This window comes from Pithys albifrons, chromosome 7 (assembly GCF_047495875.1).
Source record: "Pithys albifrons albifrons isolate INPA30051 chromosome 7, PitAlb_v1, whole genome shotgun sequence".
Taxonomy (NCBI): domain Eukaryota; kingdom Metazoa; phylum Chordata; class Aves; order Passeriformes; family Thamnophilidae; genus Pithys; species Pithys albifrons.
In genome coordinates this window covers 43,779,260-43,792,625 of record NC_092464.1, presented here as the reverse complement: position 1 = coordinate 43,792,625, position 13,366 = coordinate 43,779,260, and the positions used below count along the sequence as shown (strand labels likewise).

The 13,366-nt window shown below is 43.8% G+C and overlaps 2 protein-coding genes across 3 annotated transcripts in view; both read left to right on the top strand.

The window, feature by feature from the left end:
• Positions 1-1,067, top strand: part of CPNE4 (copine 4) — a 215,669-nt gene extending 214,602 nt beyond the window's left edge. For both annotated transcript variants that reach the window (XM_071561211.1, XM_071561212.1), the window contains one exon: positions 486-1,067. In XM_071561211.1, the coding sequence (XP_071417312.1) occupies positions 486-617 (132 nt within the window). In that variant the 3' untranslated portion in view covers positions 618-1,067. The remainder of the gene's footprint in view (positions 1-485) is intronic.
• A 6,062-nt stretch (positions 1,068-7,129) lies between these two features.
• Positions 7,130-13,366, top strand: part of MRPL3 (mitochondrial ribosomal protein L3) — a 28,519-nt gene continuing 22,282 nt past the window's right edge. The window contains exons 1-4 of the mRNA XM_071561214.1: positions 7,130-7,237; positions 9,237-9,415; positions 10,203-10,294; positions 11,149-11,247. Coding sequence (XP_071417315.1) covers positions 7,164-7,237; positions 9,237-9,415; positions 10,203-10,294; positions 11,149-11,247 — 444 coding nt within the window. The 5' untranslated portion in view covers positions 7,130-7,163. The remainder of the gene's footprint in view (positions 7,238-9,236; positions 9,416-10,202; positions 10,295-11,148; positions 11,248-13,366) is intronic.

Here is a 13,366-nt window from a genome sequence, read left to right as displayed (position 1 = left end):
GACAAAATATTTTTATTGAATTAAAAACCATCCCCAGCCATTAGAACACCATGCCAGATTCTGAAGAGCAGAATGGTGATGAAGCCTCCCTTTCACTGTGATGTCCATTCATGTTCAACTTGAGGCTCTGCGTGGTTCCTCACTGAACACTTATGAAGCCTTTGCAGCCCTTTTTGTTGTGCTACGATGCTCTTCCAGAGTGCAGGGAAGTTCAGTTACTCTGAACTTAAAATAGTCCAAACAGACCTGAAAAACATGCAGAAAACTTTTGGCTTTAGTGCACTTTCAGGCAGCTATATCTGCATACCTGAATTGACTCTCAAAACGAGTTTCCAGCAATAGCACTTTTCACTTTGAGTCTTTTTTGCCTTCCATTTCTGCACCATAGTTCCTACCTCGATCTGATGGCACCAATGCCTGTAAACCCCACGGCACTTGCAGCAGAGAGCCAGGTTAACGCTTGTGTTTTCTACCATTTCCTGCAGGCTTCCCCAGCTGCTCTAGCAAAAAGCGTTTTGGCTGAAGTTCCAAACCAAGTCGTGGACTATTACAATGGCAAAGGGATAAAACCAAAATGTATGTCAGAGTACGAGTCTTCCAGGACACTAGCTCCATGAACCTGCCTGCACTCTTTTACAGAATTAAAAAAGAAAAATGCTACTGTCTACAACTTCTGTACTTTAAAATGAAATGAACAAAAAGCACGTTTTGGTGATTTTTAACTAAAATAACCTTTTTCCTTTTTTTTTTTTTTTTTGCATGTGTAGCCTAAAGGCTTAAATCTGTTAAACAGTTGTATTGTTGAAGACTTTTTATGAGAAAAAAAAATCCAGAAAAAAAAAAGTGAACTCTTTACATTACAGCATGTTGCCTTGAAATAAAAAGTTATCTGTATCTGGTTTTTATACAGGTTTGTTGAAATTTTGCTATATTTCTTATCTTTACACTGTAAAGCATTTTGAAATATTTATTGAGAGTCGATAGCCAAAATGTCTTTGGTTTAATCTGCTGAGAACTGAGAGATTTTTCAAAATGGCAGATGCATGAACTGTATTTTGCATGTTTAAAATAAAAACAACACAGTTTTGCAGTTGTCTTTATTTCTCTCTCTGTCACAAGGCTGCCTGCTTTCAACTTCCCTATTCCAAGGACAGGGTAATAAAGTGTTTCAAGAAGTACGTGACCTGGAGCATGGGCATTTCTGGTGTTAGCAGCTTATAACATGGGCTCCCAAACTGCCCACTCAGGCTGTGGCCTGAGCAGTAATTTTTCAAAAGCCTGACACTTCCAGCTGTGATGGAGGGTTTGGGCCACAGCTGTGAAGAGGCTTGGAGGGCATGATCCACAAGGATTGCATGTCTTAAAATACACATACTCAATCCAGACTGTCTGCCAGGTTTTCAAACAGGTTGTATTTTGGCTACCCAACTTTATAATCTCTTATGTTTGGGAATTCTTATTTTGTGTCATTTGTAATTTTTAATCTCACACCCAGTACACAACTTTGTGTGACATGTTTTCCAAAAGCGATTTTGCACAGCCTGATTTTGTGACAACCAGTGAGTTGTAACTTCATCCTCACACAGATCACCTGTGTGTGACAGAAAAACTGGGTTTGTACCAAAAGATTACTTTTTTCCAAAAAAAGAGGACACACAGGAACAGACTGGCAGTGGATTGATTTTTCCATCAAAATATTGCTGTATATAAATGAAGAAATTATATCAATGTTAATTTTAGTGCTTGAATTTTGGCTAAAAAACAGTAGTGAAGGATGTGATATTAAAAGCTAAGGATAAAATTTGACAAAAACTAATCTGTTTGATTGTCCAAAGGACACAGCTTTGGACGAGATGTGCTCCCCCAGAACTGAAAACATTCTGTTGCTAGTCCCAGAAAAAGCTGGTTTGGGCCAGTGCTGAATATTTTGGAAAACCTCCCCTGTGAGCAAGGCATTTTCTTCTAGAAATACATATTTTTAAATGAGTTTGCAGGTAGTGTAAAACTGTAGCTCCCTGATTTTCCTTTAGAAGTAACTTCCATGGGATCAGCTCTGATGGGAGATTGTGTGCTGTTAAATGAAGGCAGTGGGATAGCCAAGATGCACTGGGCTGTCTCCCCAGCACATTCAGTTCTGCCCCATCTATCCTGGAGTGCAATCAGTGGTGCTTGCTAGTAAAGATTCCTTCAGATGATCAAGTATTGAACAGCAGCCAGTATTTCTTCACGGTATAAGTTGTTTGGAGATGCCCCAACCAATAGATCTCAAATCCACAGTTCCACATAATGGCTGGCACTTCGTTTGAGATCTTGCCCTCCCTCTGTGTGTGTATTTCATCTGGAAGCTACTGCAATATTCCCTTATATCTCATACACCACTCTGCCAACAAATCCTAATTCTTATCTACAACATGTCTAATTTCTTAGTCCCATCTCCCCCCCTTTTCTTTCCCTTTCCTTCCCTATTTTCAGAAGCAGCATTTTCTAGCCATGGCTGACAAATCCATGGCTCTGTGTTCTTTGCTTCTCCAGTATATTACTCTGCAATCTCGACCAAGGCGTTTAACTATTCTGCAGCTCAGATTCCTCATCTGTAAAATGAAGGTCACTGCCATGTAGCCATAAATATCTCACAACAGCCCTGGGGGGACTTTAATATTTGAAAAGTGATTTGAGATGCTCAGAGGCATGGTGGTGCTCTCACCATGTAAAGGGTATTACTTTACCCTGGGATGTGCATTTAGGGATCTAATACACAGCCAAGGAGTGGTTAAGACTTTTCTTTATTATTTGCCAGACTGAATGAAAGTAAAAGCTTTCAGCAGGAAAAATTAGCAATCAGATAAATTGTTCTTCTGGTACGTACGATCTTTGACTAAACTGATTTTTGAAGTGTTGATGGTTACACAGAATTGGGCAGTTACAGCTCTGCTTTAGTAGAGGTGTCACAAGATGTTTCTATAATGTAGCATCACACGAAATGCAGAGATCAACAGGTTATTGCATACTGAGCTATTAAACCATCAGTCATTTTTAGGTATGTAGTTGGTCTATATACGTCTCAAGAGAATCCCAGCTGCTGCAGATCTTTGTTTACTTCACACAATCCTGATTATAAATGTCTACTTAAAAAGAAATCATTATCTGTTGTTAATATGGGTCAGCAATTCTGCAGCAGCACTCAATGTGTTTGGAAAGACACCTTCATGATACTGAAAAATCAGTTGGAAATCTCCTTCAGTCTATGCAGATCTCAGCATGTAAAACAAACACATAATGGGGTGATGAGTTGGTGTAGGATGCACAGAAGACAAACCTGGCCATATGGTAAAGGCTTTAATGAGGCTTTGAATGTTATTTTCATTGCTCCAAACTACTCAGTGCAATAAAATAGTATGGACTTTGTGCAGGGTAATATCATTAAGTATATGAATATATCTCTGAAATGGCACATTTTTCTCCTGTTTTATTTACTTAAGGTTTTAGCAAGGCCATTCTGCCTTTAGGCTGAACTGCCATCAGTTTCACCTGCAGTATTTTTAATGCAAATTTAAACTTCTACTGCCTTTTGATGGATCATTTTAAACTTTGAAAACTCCTTTAAAATAAATTATATCTTGTTGTGTTGAGATAACTGATGATCTAGAATATCTTCTCTGCCAGCTGCAATGCTTCCTTTTTACTGTCTCTCAAACCCCCAAAGTCTCAGAAAACTCAAAGATATTCACAATCCCTATTATCCCAAAATACATGAACGTCTATGATTCTTGAGACAGACACTGAGCTGAGTTGTATTTTTAGTTTTTAGGGGAAACTAAGTCTAAAACAATTTTTAAAAAGCACTAATACAGTGCTAAATGCTTATTACCCTAAGGTAAAATATATCCATGTGAAATTCATACCATGGTTAAACAATATAATGTTCTATAACATTTGATTAAAGAATCTACAGATAGGAAAGACAAATTATAATAATAGTATTGCTTTAAAACGTCTTTTAAACAATCTCCAAATATCAAAGGCACATAACCAATGACAACTAAAAGGTTTAAAGTTTGATTTGTTAGATTTGACAGAGAGCAGTGGTGTAAGCCAGGGCTTGCTGCAGGTTGCAGAGGGGACATTCCAGCAGCCACACAGGTGAAAGGCTCCAGTGCTGTGTAGATTTGGGTGACAAAAGCCCTGCAGCTCTGCAGTGCTCAGCTGCATCCTTTGGGTTTACCCACACCCCAGATACTGTGATACAACAGCTTAAGGGGGCTTAAGTTGAGCTTCATTACTGTATTGCACTGAGGTCTGCTGGGGAGTTAAACAGAGCTGCTTCCTTCAGCCTGGCCCTCTGGCTCTTCAAACAGGTCAAGAATTAACTCCCAGAAAGAACTCAATTTATCATTCGGTTTGACATTCCTGCCCTGGGATTATGGGTCTTGCAGTCACCTCCTGTTTAAATCTAAACCTGTGTCCAGTCTTTCAGCCATGGAGGAGTTACTACACGAACTCCCTTTACTCCTAAGTAGTGTGGACATTTCAGTCACAAACCATTGGTACATTTACATTCACTTTTAACTTGTAATGGGAAAGATGAGCTGGAGGATTCCTAGGATAGGTTCACACTTCTTAGGTTGTTTTTTACATGGCTCAGGCCTGTTTTGTCATTTATTTACAGGAAGTACCTTTTTGCCACAAGGAATATAGAGTTTATTTAACTGCTTGCCCTTCACTCATTGGTCTTACCTGCACCTGCAGTCCTGGGCTGAGGAGTTGAACTACACTTCAGCAATTAGAGAGCTATATGAGGGATATTAGTCAGCTCAGCTGCACGTTTGCTTGCAGCAAACCATCAATGGGCTGCATGCCCACCCCCTCTTTTCTTTTTTCCCATTTCCGTGCAGAGTTGGGAGATCCTCCAGACCAATCAGGTGAAACCTAGGTGACCTCTCTCCTGGGAAGGCTGCCAGTCCAAAAGTGGTGTTTCCATTTCCTTATTCCTGCAATTTTGAGGACTACCCAAGGCAGCAGACTGGTGGGGAAGGTTATTTTCTAATAGGCCTGTTTCTTTCTTTCTCTCTGAAAAGGTGCTAGTCATTTCAGCTGCTGTGCAGAAAGCCTTTTACTGCTACATTCAGGAAGTACTTGCATTCCTGTCCTACTGATTAGAGCAGGCAGTTTGCCATCTGATTGCATCCAGAGTTGCAGCCATGCTGCTACACCCACTCCCCCCATACACACAAATTGACAAGAGTTCATGCCTGTTAACATCATGAAAAGCTGCATGCACCAACCAAAAAAAAAAAAAGTTTGATTTCACATAGTCATGTTCAGAAGGAGAAAAGAAGTAAAACTTATCTCTCCAAAATGTGTCTTTGCCCACATATTACATTCCAGCTTACTGGTGCATGACATCCTGCCTCATCTCAGCTGTGCAGAATGCTACATGAGAAAAGCATCACACTGTAGCAGCAAGGCAGGCTGCAGGTGAGGGCATGGAGGGAGCCCTCTGTCTGGGAGCATCTGGCATGGCTTGGCAAGTGTGCATCTTGCTGTGTGCATTGGCTCTTTAAAACAAGCAAATAGCATTTTGCTACTTGTTGGGGACTTTGGTAGGGTAAACATCATTGCAGGTTGTCACAGTGCCTGGAAATTGGGAGGTATTAACCTTTATCATTTTCTGATTCATTCTTCTGCTAATACAGAGGTCCCTGTCAGAGTGGCAGCTTAAGCCACTGGAAAACACATCTGCATGAAATTCAGCAACATCCCTGTTGCTGCTCCTGGTGCCAGGGAGAGAGCAAATGATGCAGTGATGACTGTGATAGTGGAAATGACAGCTGCAGAGAGGAGATATCAGTCCAGCTGTGAACCTGGGAGATGCACTTCTGCACACATGATGTGTTTACTTCCTGAAAGGTCAAGAATTAAACATGGGACAACGAGGGTGTATGTGGGCTGCTGGTAGTTTTCTGGATCATAGTTTTGGGTGTGAACACCAAAATTCTGCTCAGTTAAGCACTGTGAGGCACATACAGCCTCGCTGGGGTCTCGTTAGCAGCCACAAGCCCCCAGTGCAACCCCCACACACCCCACAGTGGGGAGGAAGATGGAGCAGAAGGGTAAAGAGAAGCCACAACAGATGTCAGCTGACCACACTGAACACTCGTGTGTCCTGAAAAAAAGCGACTTCTGTTGAAACCAAAAGGGAATCTTGGATTCACACCCCTTCACTGCCCTACCTGCCAGAATGCCAGAGGTGCCATCCCTGTGCCAGGCTGCCCACACACCCTCTGCCTGACCCAGCCACTTTACCAGGAACTTTTGCTGGCTACAATATTAAATATACTCCTATAAATATTGCCCTCCCCCATTATGTGCTACCTGCTCGCATGGAGCACCAAGAATCCCAGAGTCACACAATTATTAAGGTTGGGAAAGACCTCCAAGATCAAGTTATCCCAGCACTGAGAGGTCCACCACTAAACCATTAATGTTGGGAAGGACCTCCAGGATCATCGGGATAACCCATCACTGAAAGTTTCACCACTGAACCATCTCCTTCAGTGCCACATCTACGTGGGTTTTGAACCCTCCCAGGGATAGTGATTTCACCACTCCTTTGGGCAGCCTGTTCCAATGCTTAACACCCTTTCCATGAAGAATTTTTTCCTAATATCCAACCTAAGCGTCCCCCGGCACAACTCGAGGCCGTTCCACCTCGCCCTGTCTCTGTCACCGAGAGCCAAGACACGACCAGCGATGCCCGCAGCTGTCTGACCGAGCACAGACCCCCAGCCATGGGCTCAGCGCTGCTTGCCAGCGACAGACCCCCACCTGCGCTGTGGTGACGCTGCTTTGCTGGGATTCCCTGGCTCGCTCGGGCATCCCGCACAGGGACGGATGGATGGAGGTGCAGAGGTGCCTGTGGCTGTCTCTGCCCGTCCTCCTCGCTCGGGGCAGGTTCCCCTCCAGACCAGAGCGGTCCCCCGGGCGGTGCTGCGCCGCTGGGCAGCGCTGGGGAGGGCGGCGGAGGCAGGGCCGTGACTTTGGGGCTGTGTCGGGAGATTTCTGTCACTCTGGAGCGGCGCGGGCGGAACCCTCGGGGCGGGCGGAACCCTCGGGGCGGGGTTGCCGCGGCGCCCGGAGCGGAAGGTGCGGCCCCGCCCGGCAGCATGGCGGGCATGGCATGGCTGGCGCGGCTCGGCGGGCGGCTCTGGCACGGGCCCGCGGCGGCTCCCGGCCTCAGGTAGCGGCACGGCTGGCAGGGAAGGGGCTCCTGCGGGCGGCGGGGCGGGGGCTGAGCGGGGCGCGGCCCCTGGCGCAGCCCCCAGCTGAGGGGCGCCCCGGCGGGTCTTTCCCTCGGTAGCGTCTTTGGAGAGGCCTCTGTGTACAGCCCTTTGGAGAGGCCTCTGCGTGCAGCCTTCTCTCCGGAGAGGTTTCAGTGTGCGGCCCTCCCTTCGGAGAGGTTTCAGTGTGCAGCCCTCCTTTCGGAGAGGCCTCTGCGTGCAGCTGCTGGCAGCGCCCGGAGCTCTGCGGAGTTGGTGGTGCCCCGGGTTAGTGCGGGAGCACTGCAGCCTTAGGAATGCCCCTTAGGAATACCCCCCGCCTCTGCGGGAGTCACAGGCTGTTTATGTCCAAAGCGCCCTTGCTGCACAGCGGGCGACTTGCCCCGCCGTGTTTTGGGCCGCCTTGGCCTGCCCTTAGCCCTGGCCATGTGCGCTCGCCGCCTGTATTGCTGAACGCCCCGCCTCCCTGTCCTCGCAGAAGGCTGGGAGCATTCTCTGAGCCCTCATGGGAATTATGGCAGGACACTGAGCTGTTCAGCAGTGAGTGTAGAATCAGAGAGTTGTGGCTGGAGGGGAGCTGAGGAGCTGAGTTCAAAGCTGAGGTCTCAGTTCTTTCTCACAGTGGGGCCAGCTCTGAGGTTAGACCACATTGCACAGGGCTTTGTCTTTTTGGGCCCTGAGAGCCTCTGGGGACAGAGGCTACACGGTGTCTCCGGGCCCTTATGCCAGTGTTTGACTGTCCTCAGGCTGGACATTTTTTCCTTAGGTCATATCACAATCCCCCTTTTCAGTTAAACCCTTTCTCTCAGCCTTCTGCATGCACCTCAGTGAACATCACCTGCCTCTTTTCAGTAACTTTCTCTTAGGCATTCGAAAGCTGCTGTCGGGTCCAGCCTAGGCCACCTCTTCTCCAGACTGAACCAAACCTGGTGTCTCACTCCTTCTGGTAGGGCAAGTGCTGCAGCCCCTGCTATTTTAGTATCCCACAGCTGGACTCACTTGTTTGTAAACACCCCTGTTGTACTGGGGACCTGACGCTGGATTTAGTGTTGCAGATGTGGTCTGTTTGGAGCACTGAGGAAAAGATGATAACTGCTTGTCTTGATCTCCTGACTGTGCTGCTGTTTATGAAGTCCAGGCTGCTGTTCGTCTTCATTGCTGTGAAGAGCCTGCGGGCTCCTTTTTAACCTTTTTGCCCCCAGGACCTTTCAGGTCCTTGGCCTGAGCGGGGACCAGTCCTGCTGAAGTCGCAGCAAGAGGTTATTCCATCCCAGTTGTTGATGGGACTGTGCATTTCTCCTTTATGAATTTCATTGGGTTCCTTGTTGGCTTGTCCCTCTCACGGGCAGAGGTACATCCCTGAGCATTGTCCACTGCTCCCTTCAAACTTAAGGAGAGTGCACTCATCCCCTCTTACAGGTCACTGATAAAGATACTAAACAGGACAAATCCCTGAATAGACTCTTGAGGAACTCTGCTTATGACTGGCCTTCTCATGGAATCGAAATCACTAATCATGGCTCTTTCAGTCTGCTGATCCAGCCAGGTTGTTGCCCATCTGACAACCATAACATCCAAGCTTGGACAGGAAGATGCCACAGGAGATTGTGTTGAAAAGCCTTGCTAAAGTAAAAGCACCCACTGCTATCTTCTCATTCATGAATCTAGCTTTTTTTGTCATGAAGAGTGGTTGGTTGTTTTGTTGTTACTTGCTCCCTTTTGCTGTACTTTAAATACTCAAAGTTAGATGAGGGCATGACAGACAATGAGGGGGGTTTGGTCATGGGTGGCCAGTTTGAGTGATGGTGGTTGAATATCTTGCTGGTATAATTTCGGTGTTCATGACTGTGTGCTGTGCCAGGTAATGATATGTATCATTCATTGCATTGCAAACATACGTGTCATGAGACATTATTTGAACTGATGAGACACTTTAACTTTCTTCCCACCCCTGGAAAGGGAGCAGCTGTGCCTTCGAGGCAGGCACACTCACAGTGCAACGTGGTGGCACGAGCACCTTTCTGAAGAGAATGTGGAGTTCATGAAGCAGATAACCACAGAGGAATACAAAGCTCAGACAGCCAGCAAGCTGTGCCCTCTGAAAGATGAGCCGTGGCCACTGAATGAGTGGACACCAGGTGAGAAAGTATCTCTTCTGAAATACCAAACTCATGCTGAAGTTGTTATTGTTGCTGTGTTGTTTCATTCAATAACATCAGGATTGTGCCTTGCAAAGTATTCTCCTTTTCGCTTTTACATCAGTCATTCAATACAACCAGTAAAAAAGTAAATGTAATATATCGGTTCTCTAAAAAGTATTTAAGTTATTACAGCGTGTTAAGAACCGTTTAAGAACTCTTAATTTTTAGTCCAGATCAGCACTTTGCCTGTCTGAATGCTGTGCAATGACAAGATAATGAACTAAGAATTCATCAAAAAAGACTTCTTAAAATATAAATCTTGTAAATATTGCTGGACTGAAGAAAAAGTGTGGTCTATAATACATCCCACTTCTGTGACTCCAAAGTCTTATGGTCTAGAACACAGTTCTAAGTTTTTGAGCCTTCAAAAAGGTCATTTCTGTGACAAATTTGACAGGTTGCCTTTGCTGTACAAGTTTGCAAAGATTGGCTCTAATACATGGGTGTTGTATTTAAAAAGAAATAGAGAATCTGAGGCATTGGTTTTAATGGGGAGCTGGTTGCATGTTCTGTGATACACAACTGGAACAGGTAGAACTTCACTGCTAGTGGGATTCAAAACCATTAACAGGTTATTTCCAGACTACTCACAGGGAGTCTGTGATTTTTTCTCTCCTTCACCTCCCTAGTAAAGACCAGAGTTAATGGGATTTTGCAAGCTGTGAAATAAACTCTTTCAAATATTAAGTGTGGAGTTGCATTCCTGTTCTGTTTTGATCTACAGATTCCATCAGAGTTGGTGTTGTTGCAGTAAAACTGGGAATGATGCCAATATGGACCAAGTCAGGAAAAAAACATGCTGTCACACTACTTAAGGTGAAATAAATCATAATGAATAAATAATAATAATAAATAACAATAATGAATAAATAATAATAAATAATTAATCTCCTGTCCTATATTCAGATTGTCAGCAAGACTTCAGTCAAAAGGGAAAGTTATTACTTGTATGGAGTAGGGAATCATGAAAGAAAGGAAGGATTTCTTTCAATCCTGGGTCATGCACCACACCCACTCTGTTTATATCCCAAACTTTCTAGGAGCAGCCTGCCCTCTGCCTCAGCTGTTGAGGGGCTGCAGAGCTGCGTGTAGTGTTTCCTGGATGAGGCAGGGGTGAGGTGGGGTAATTAAGCTGAGCTTAATTACCCCACCTCACTTTTTTTATTTTGCCACCTGCAGGTACTTTGGGATTAGTTTCACCTTGGTGTCTGAGCCTTTGTAGCCCTGAAGCTGCTGCTTCCTGTTCTCTGGTAGCTACTCTTGTGTGAAGCTTTTTGCTGACGTGTTGCTGCCACATGATGGGCCAGTGCTGTGAAGGACATCAGGTTTACAGAGCAAAGGAGCAGGAGTCTGAAGTGTGGGCTCTGATGCTTTGCAGGCTTACCCAAGGCATTTTGCAGATGTTGCATGCACAAGAGGGCTACAAAAAGATTATTGAATTTCTAGAGCATTTATGAAAATAGTTTGCATTCTACTATTAATTTTTTCCTAAAATCAGTCTTTTGGAAAAAGAATGTCTGTGGCAGAAAGTAACCCACTGCTTTACTTACAAGCTGTATCTTCTGCTACGAAAACAGAGAATGTCTTCATTTCACTTGTTTTGATAATCTCTTACTATGGTCTGAAAGTATACACTGCCTATACTCAAATAAACACTTCTTTTCCTCAAGGTGCAAGATTGCCATGTGTTAAGATACGTTCCAAAGGAAGAGTCCGGTGGAAAAACAGCTAAGCTGCTTGTTGGAGGCAAAAACGTATCTCCTTTTTTTGTAAGTGAACCACTTTGGGTGTTAAAATAGTTGTTTCTGTTGTCACTGTGATACAAAAGGAGCATGGATAGATTTCTCTGAAAGATTAATTGACAGACACCTGTGCTTTAGAACACAATCCTTTGTCACGTTCACTCTTGCTTATTTCCTAATGCTAATGTAAATTGTTGGTTAAGAGAACAGCAAGAGTGTTTTGAAAGTTTTGCCTTTTGATTCTCTGGCAAAGCTCTGGGTTCAGAAAGTCACTTTGACTGCAGTGTCCCATGCTGATGAAAGGGTCTGAAAGACCCTTAACCAGTGTAGAAACATGTTCACCATGTCTGTGGAGGTGCAGTTGGGGTGAGAGCTGCAAGATACACACCTTAATGCCTGTTGTGACCTTAGCCAGCTTCTTTGGTTGGTTAGATTTTGTTTTCTGGCTTACTCTTCTGCACTGCTTTGTTAGGTGGAGGTGTAATTTTTCCACGTCTGCTGACATTGTTTGATTTGCCTATGGTTTTACTGATGAGTAAGTTTAAGACTTAAATTTTCAATAAAATAAGTTCATGATTATGGCTCATCAACAGCCATATCAAAACCAGTCACTCATTCAGACACCCCAGTTTCCTGATAGGAATTCCCAGATAGCTTCAGTGGTTAAGGTTGTCTGGCAGAGCTGTCATTCCTGACGGGGAAAACTGAGTTAAAGAGCAAGGCAGCAACAAAGCTTTCTGTCAAAGGATTGTGATTTCTCCGATCCATTATTTTTAAAAAATACCATTTTTCACTTCTTGCAGTGTCCTGACACTTATTTGTTTGATTCAAGGAAGTAAAAAAATCCAGGGCTTGTAACTACTAAGCAGATTATCTCAGTTGATTGTGGCTTTTTGAGGACATAGGATTCACTTTTTCAAACTGATGGTTGTTCCGCAGCCTCAGAATTAATCCATGTACTTATTTCTGCTTTAGCAGAGGTAAGGGAAGAAAACTTTTTTTCATTTGCTGTCTTGGTTTGAGATAAGCAACTGCCAACCCCCCCAAGCACAGAGAGAAAAGCCTCCCTCCTAACACCAGGGAAAGGGAGGAAAAGAGAGGGGAAAGGAAAAACCACTTCAAACCGCGTTTATACTAAAACTACATATATTTTTCACAGAAAGAAAGAGACAATTAGAAGAGAGTACAAATATACACTCACACAAGTCTGCAACAACAAATTCCCCACTGGACCCAAATTTAGGCCCACCTAGGTGAACCCATAACATTTGCTAAATCTGTTGGCCTCTATGGTATGTTCTACTGACTTTTAGTGGGCTGATACTGTAAGGTACCTTTCTTTTATTCAGTGTGTTTATGTCGTGTTTCACCATCGCTGTTTGTAGTTTCCAGGTGTCTGTCCTGTCACTTTAGTCCATTTCCACTTTCCAGGTGTGACATATTTCCTGGAAAAAGGACAGCTCAGTTTTTTCTTTCCTGTTACTTTGTCTAAGACATGCAAGAATCACATGAATAAAAATTTTCAAGTTTCGTTTTGCCCATTGGACACAGTTGATCTTGTCATGAAAATGATGTTACCAGTAATTCAGTACCTTGTCAGAGTAAATTTGTGCAGGAAGGAAGGAGGTATACAGAAAACTTCTGTTTAAATAGCTCCTCTGAGCTAAGAACATTTCTTCAAAGATGAGCTACCTAAAAAGTCAACTCAAGGACTTTTCAGTAGTGTGAGTTATGTTAATGACTCTCTCTGGGCATAACTTTTCCCAAGTTGGTTTCTATTGATTCAGTTCAGCTTAGACTCATTTTAATAAAGAAATGAATGAAATATCCTTGGACCAATCTGTGGTGAGGACATGGCTTTAGACTGAACTGTGTGTTATTGTTACACTGAGCTCTGTATTATTGTTGTTACCATCATCACCATCATTGTATAAACTAGGTAATTCCTAAGGAAGAATTTGCCATGCTGATCCTGAGCCATTTTACTTAAGGTACTGACAAATGATGTATTTCTGGGTTTTATCTGCAAATTTAAATCATTGCTCTGCTATATTTATCAGCCTTTTTATGTGTTTTGTTTCTCTTTAAAGTGTTGAAAGTGAGAATGAAAAGAAAGGTGAATAATACTGTATTGTATTAGCATAAG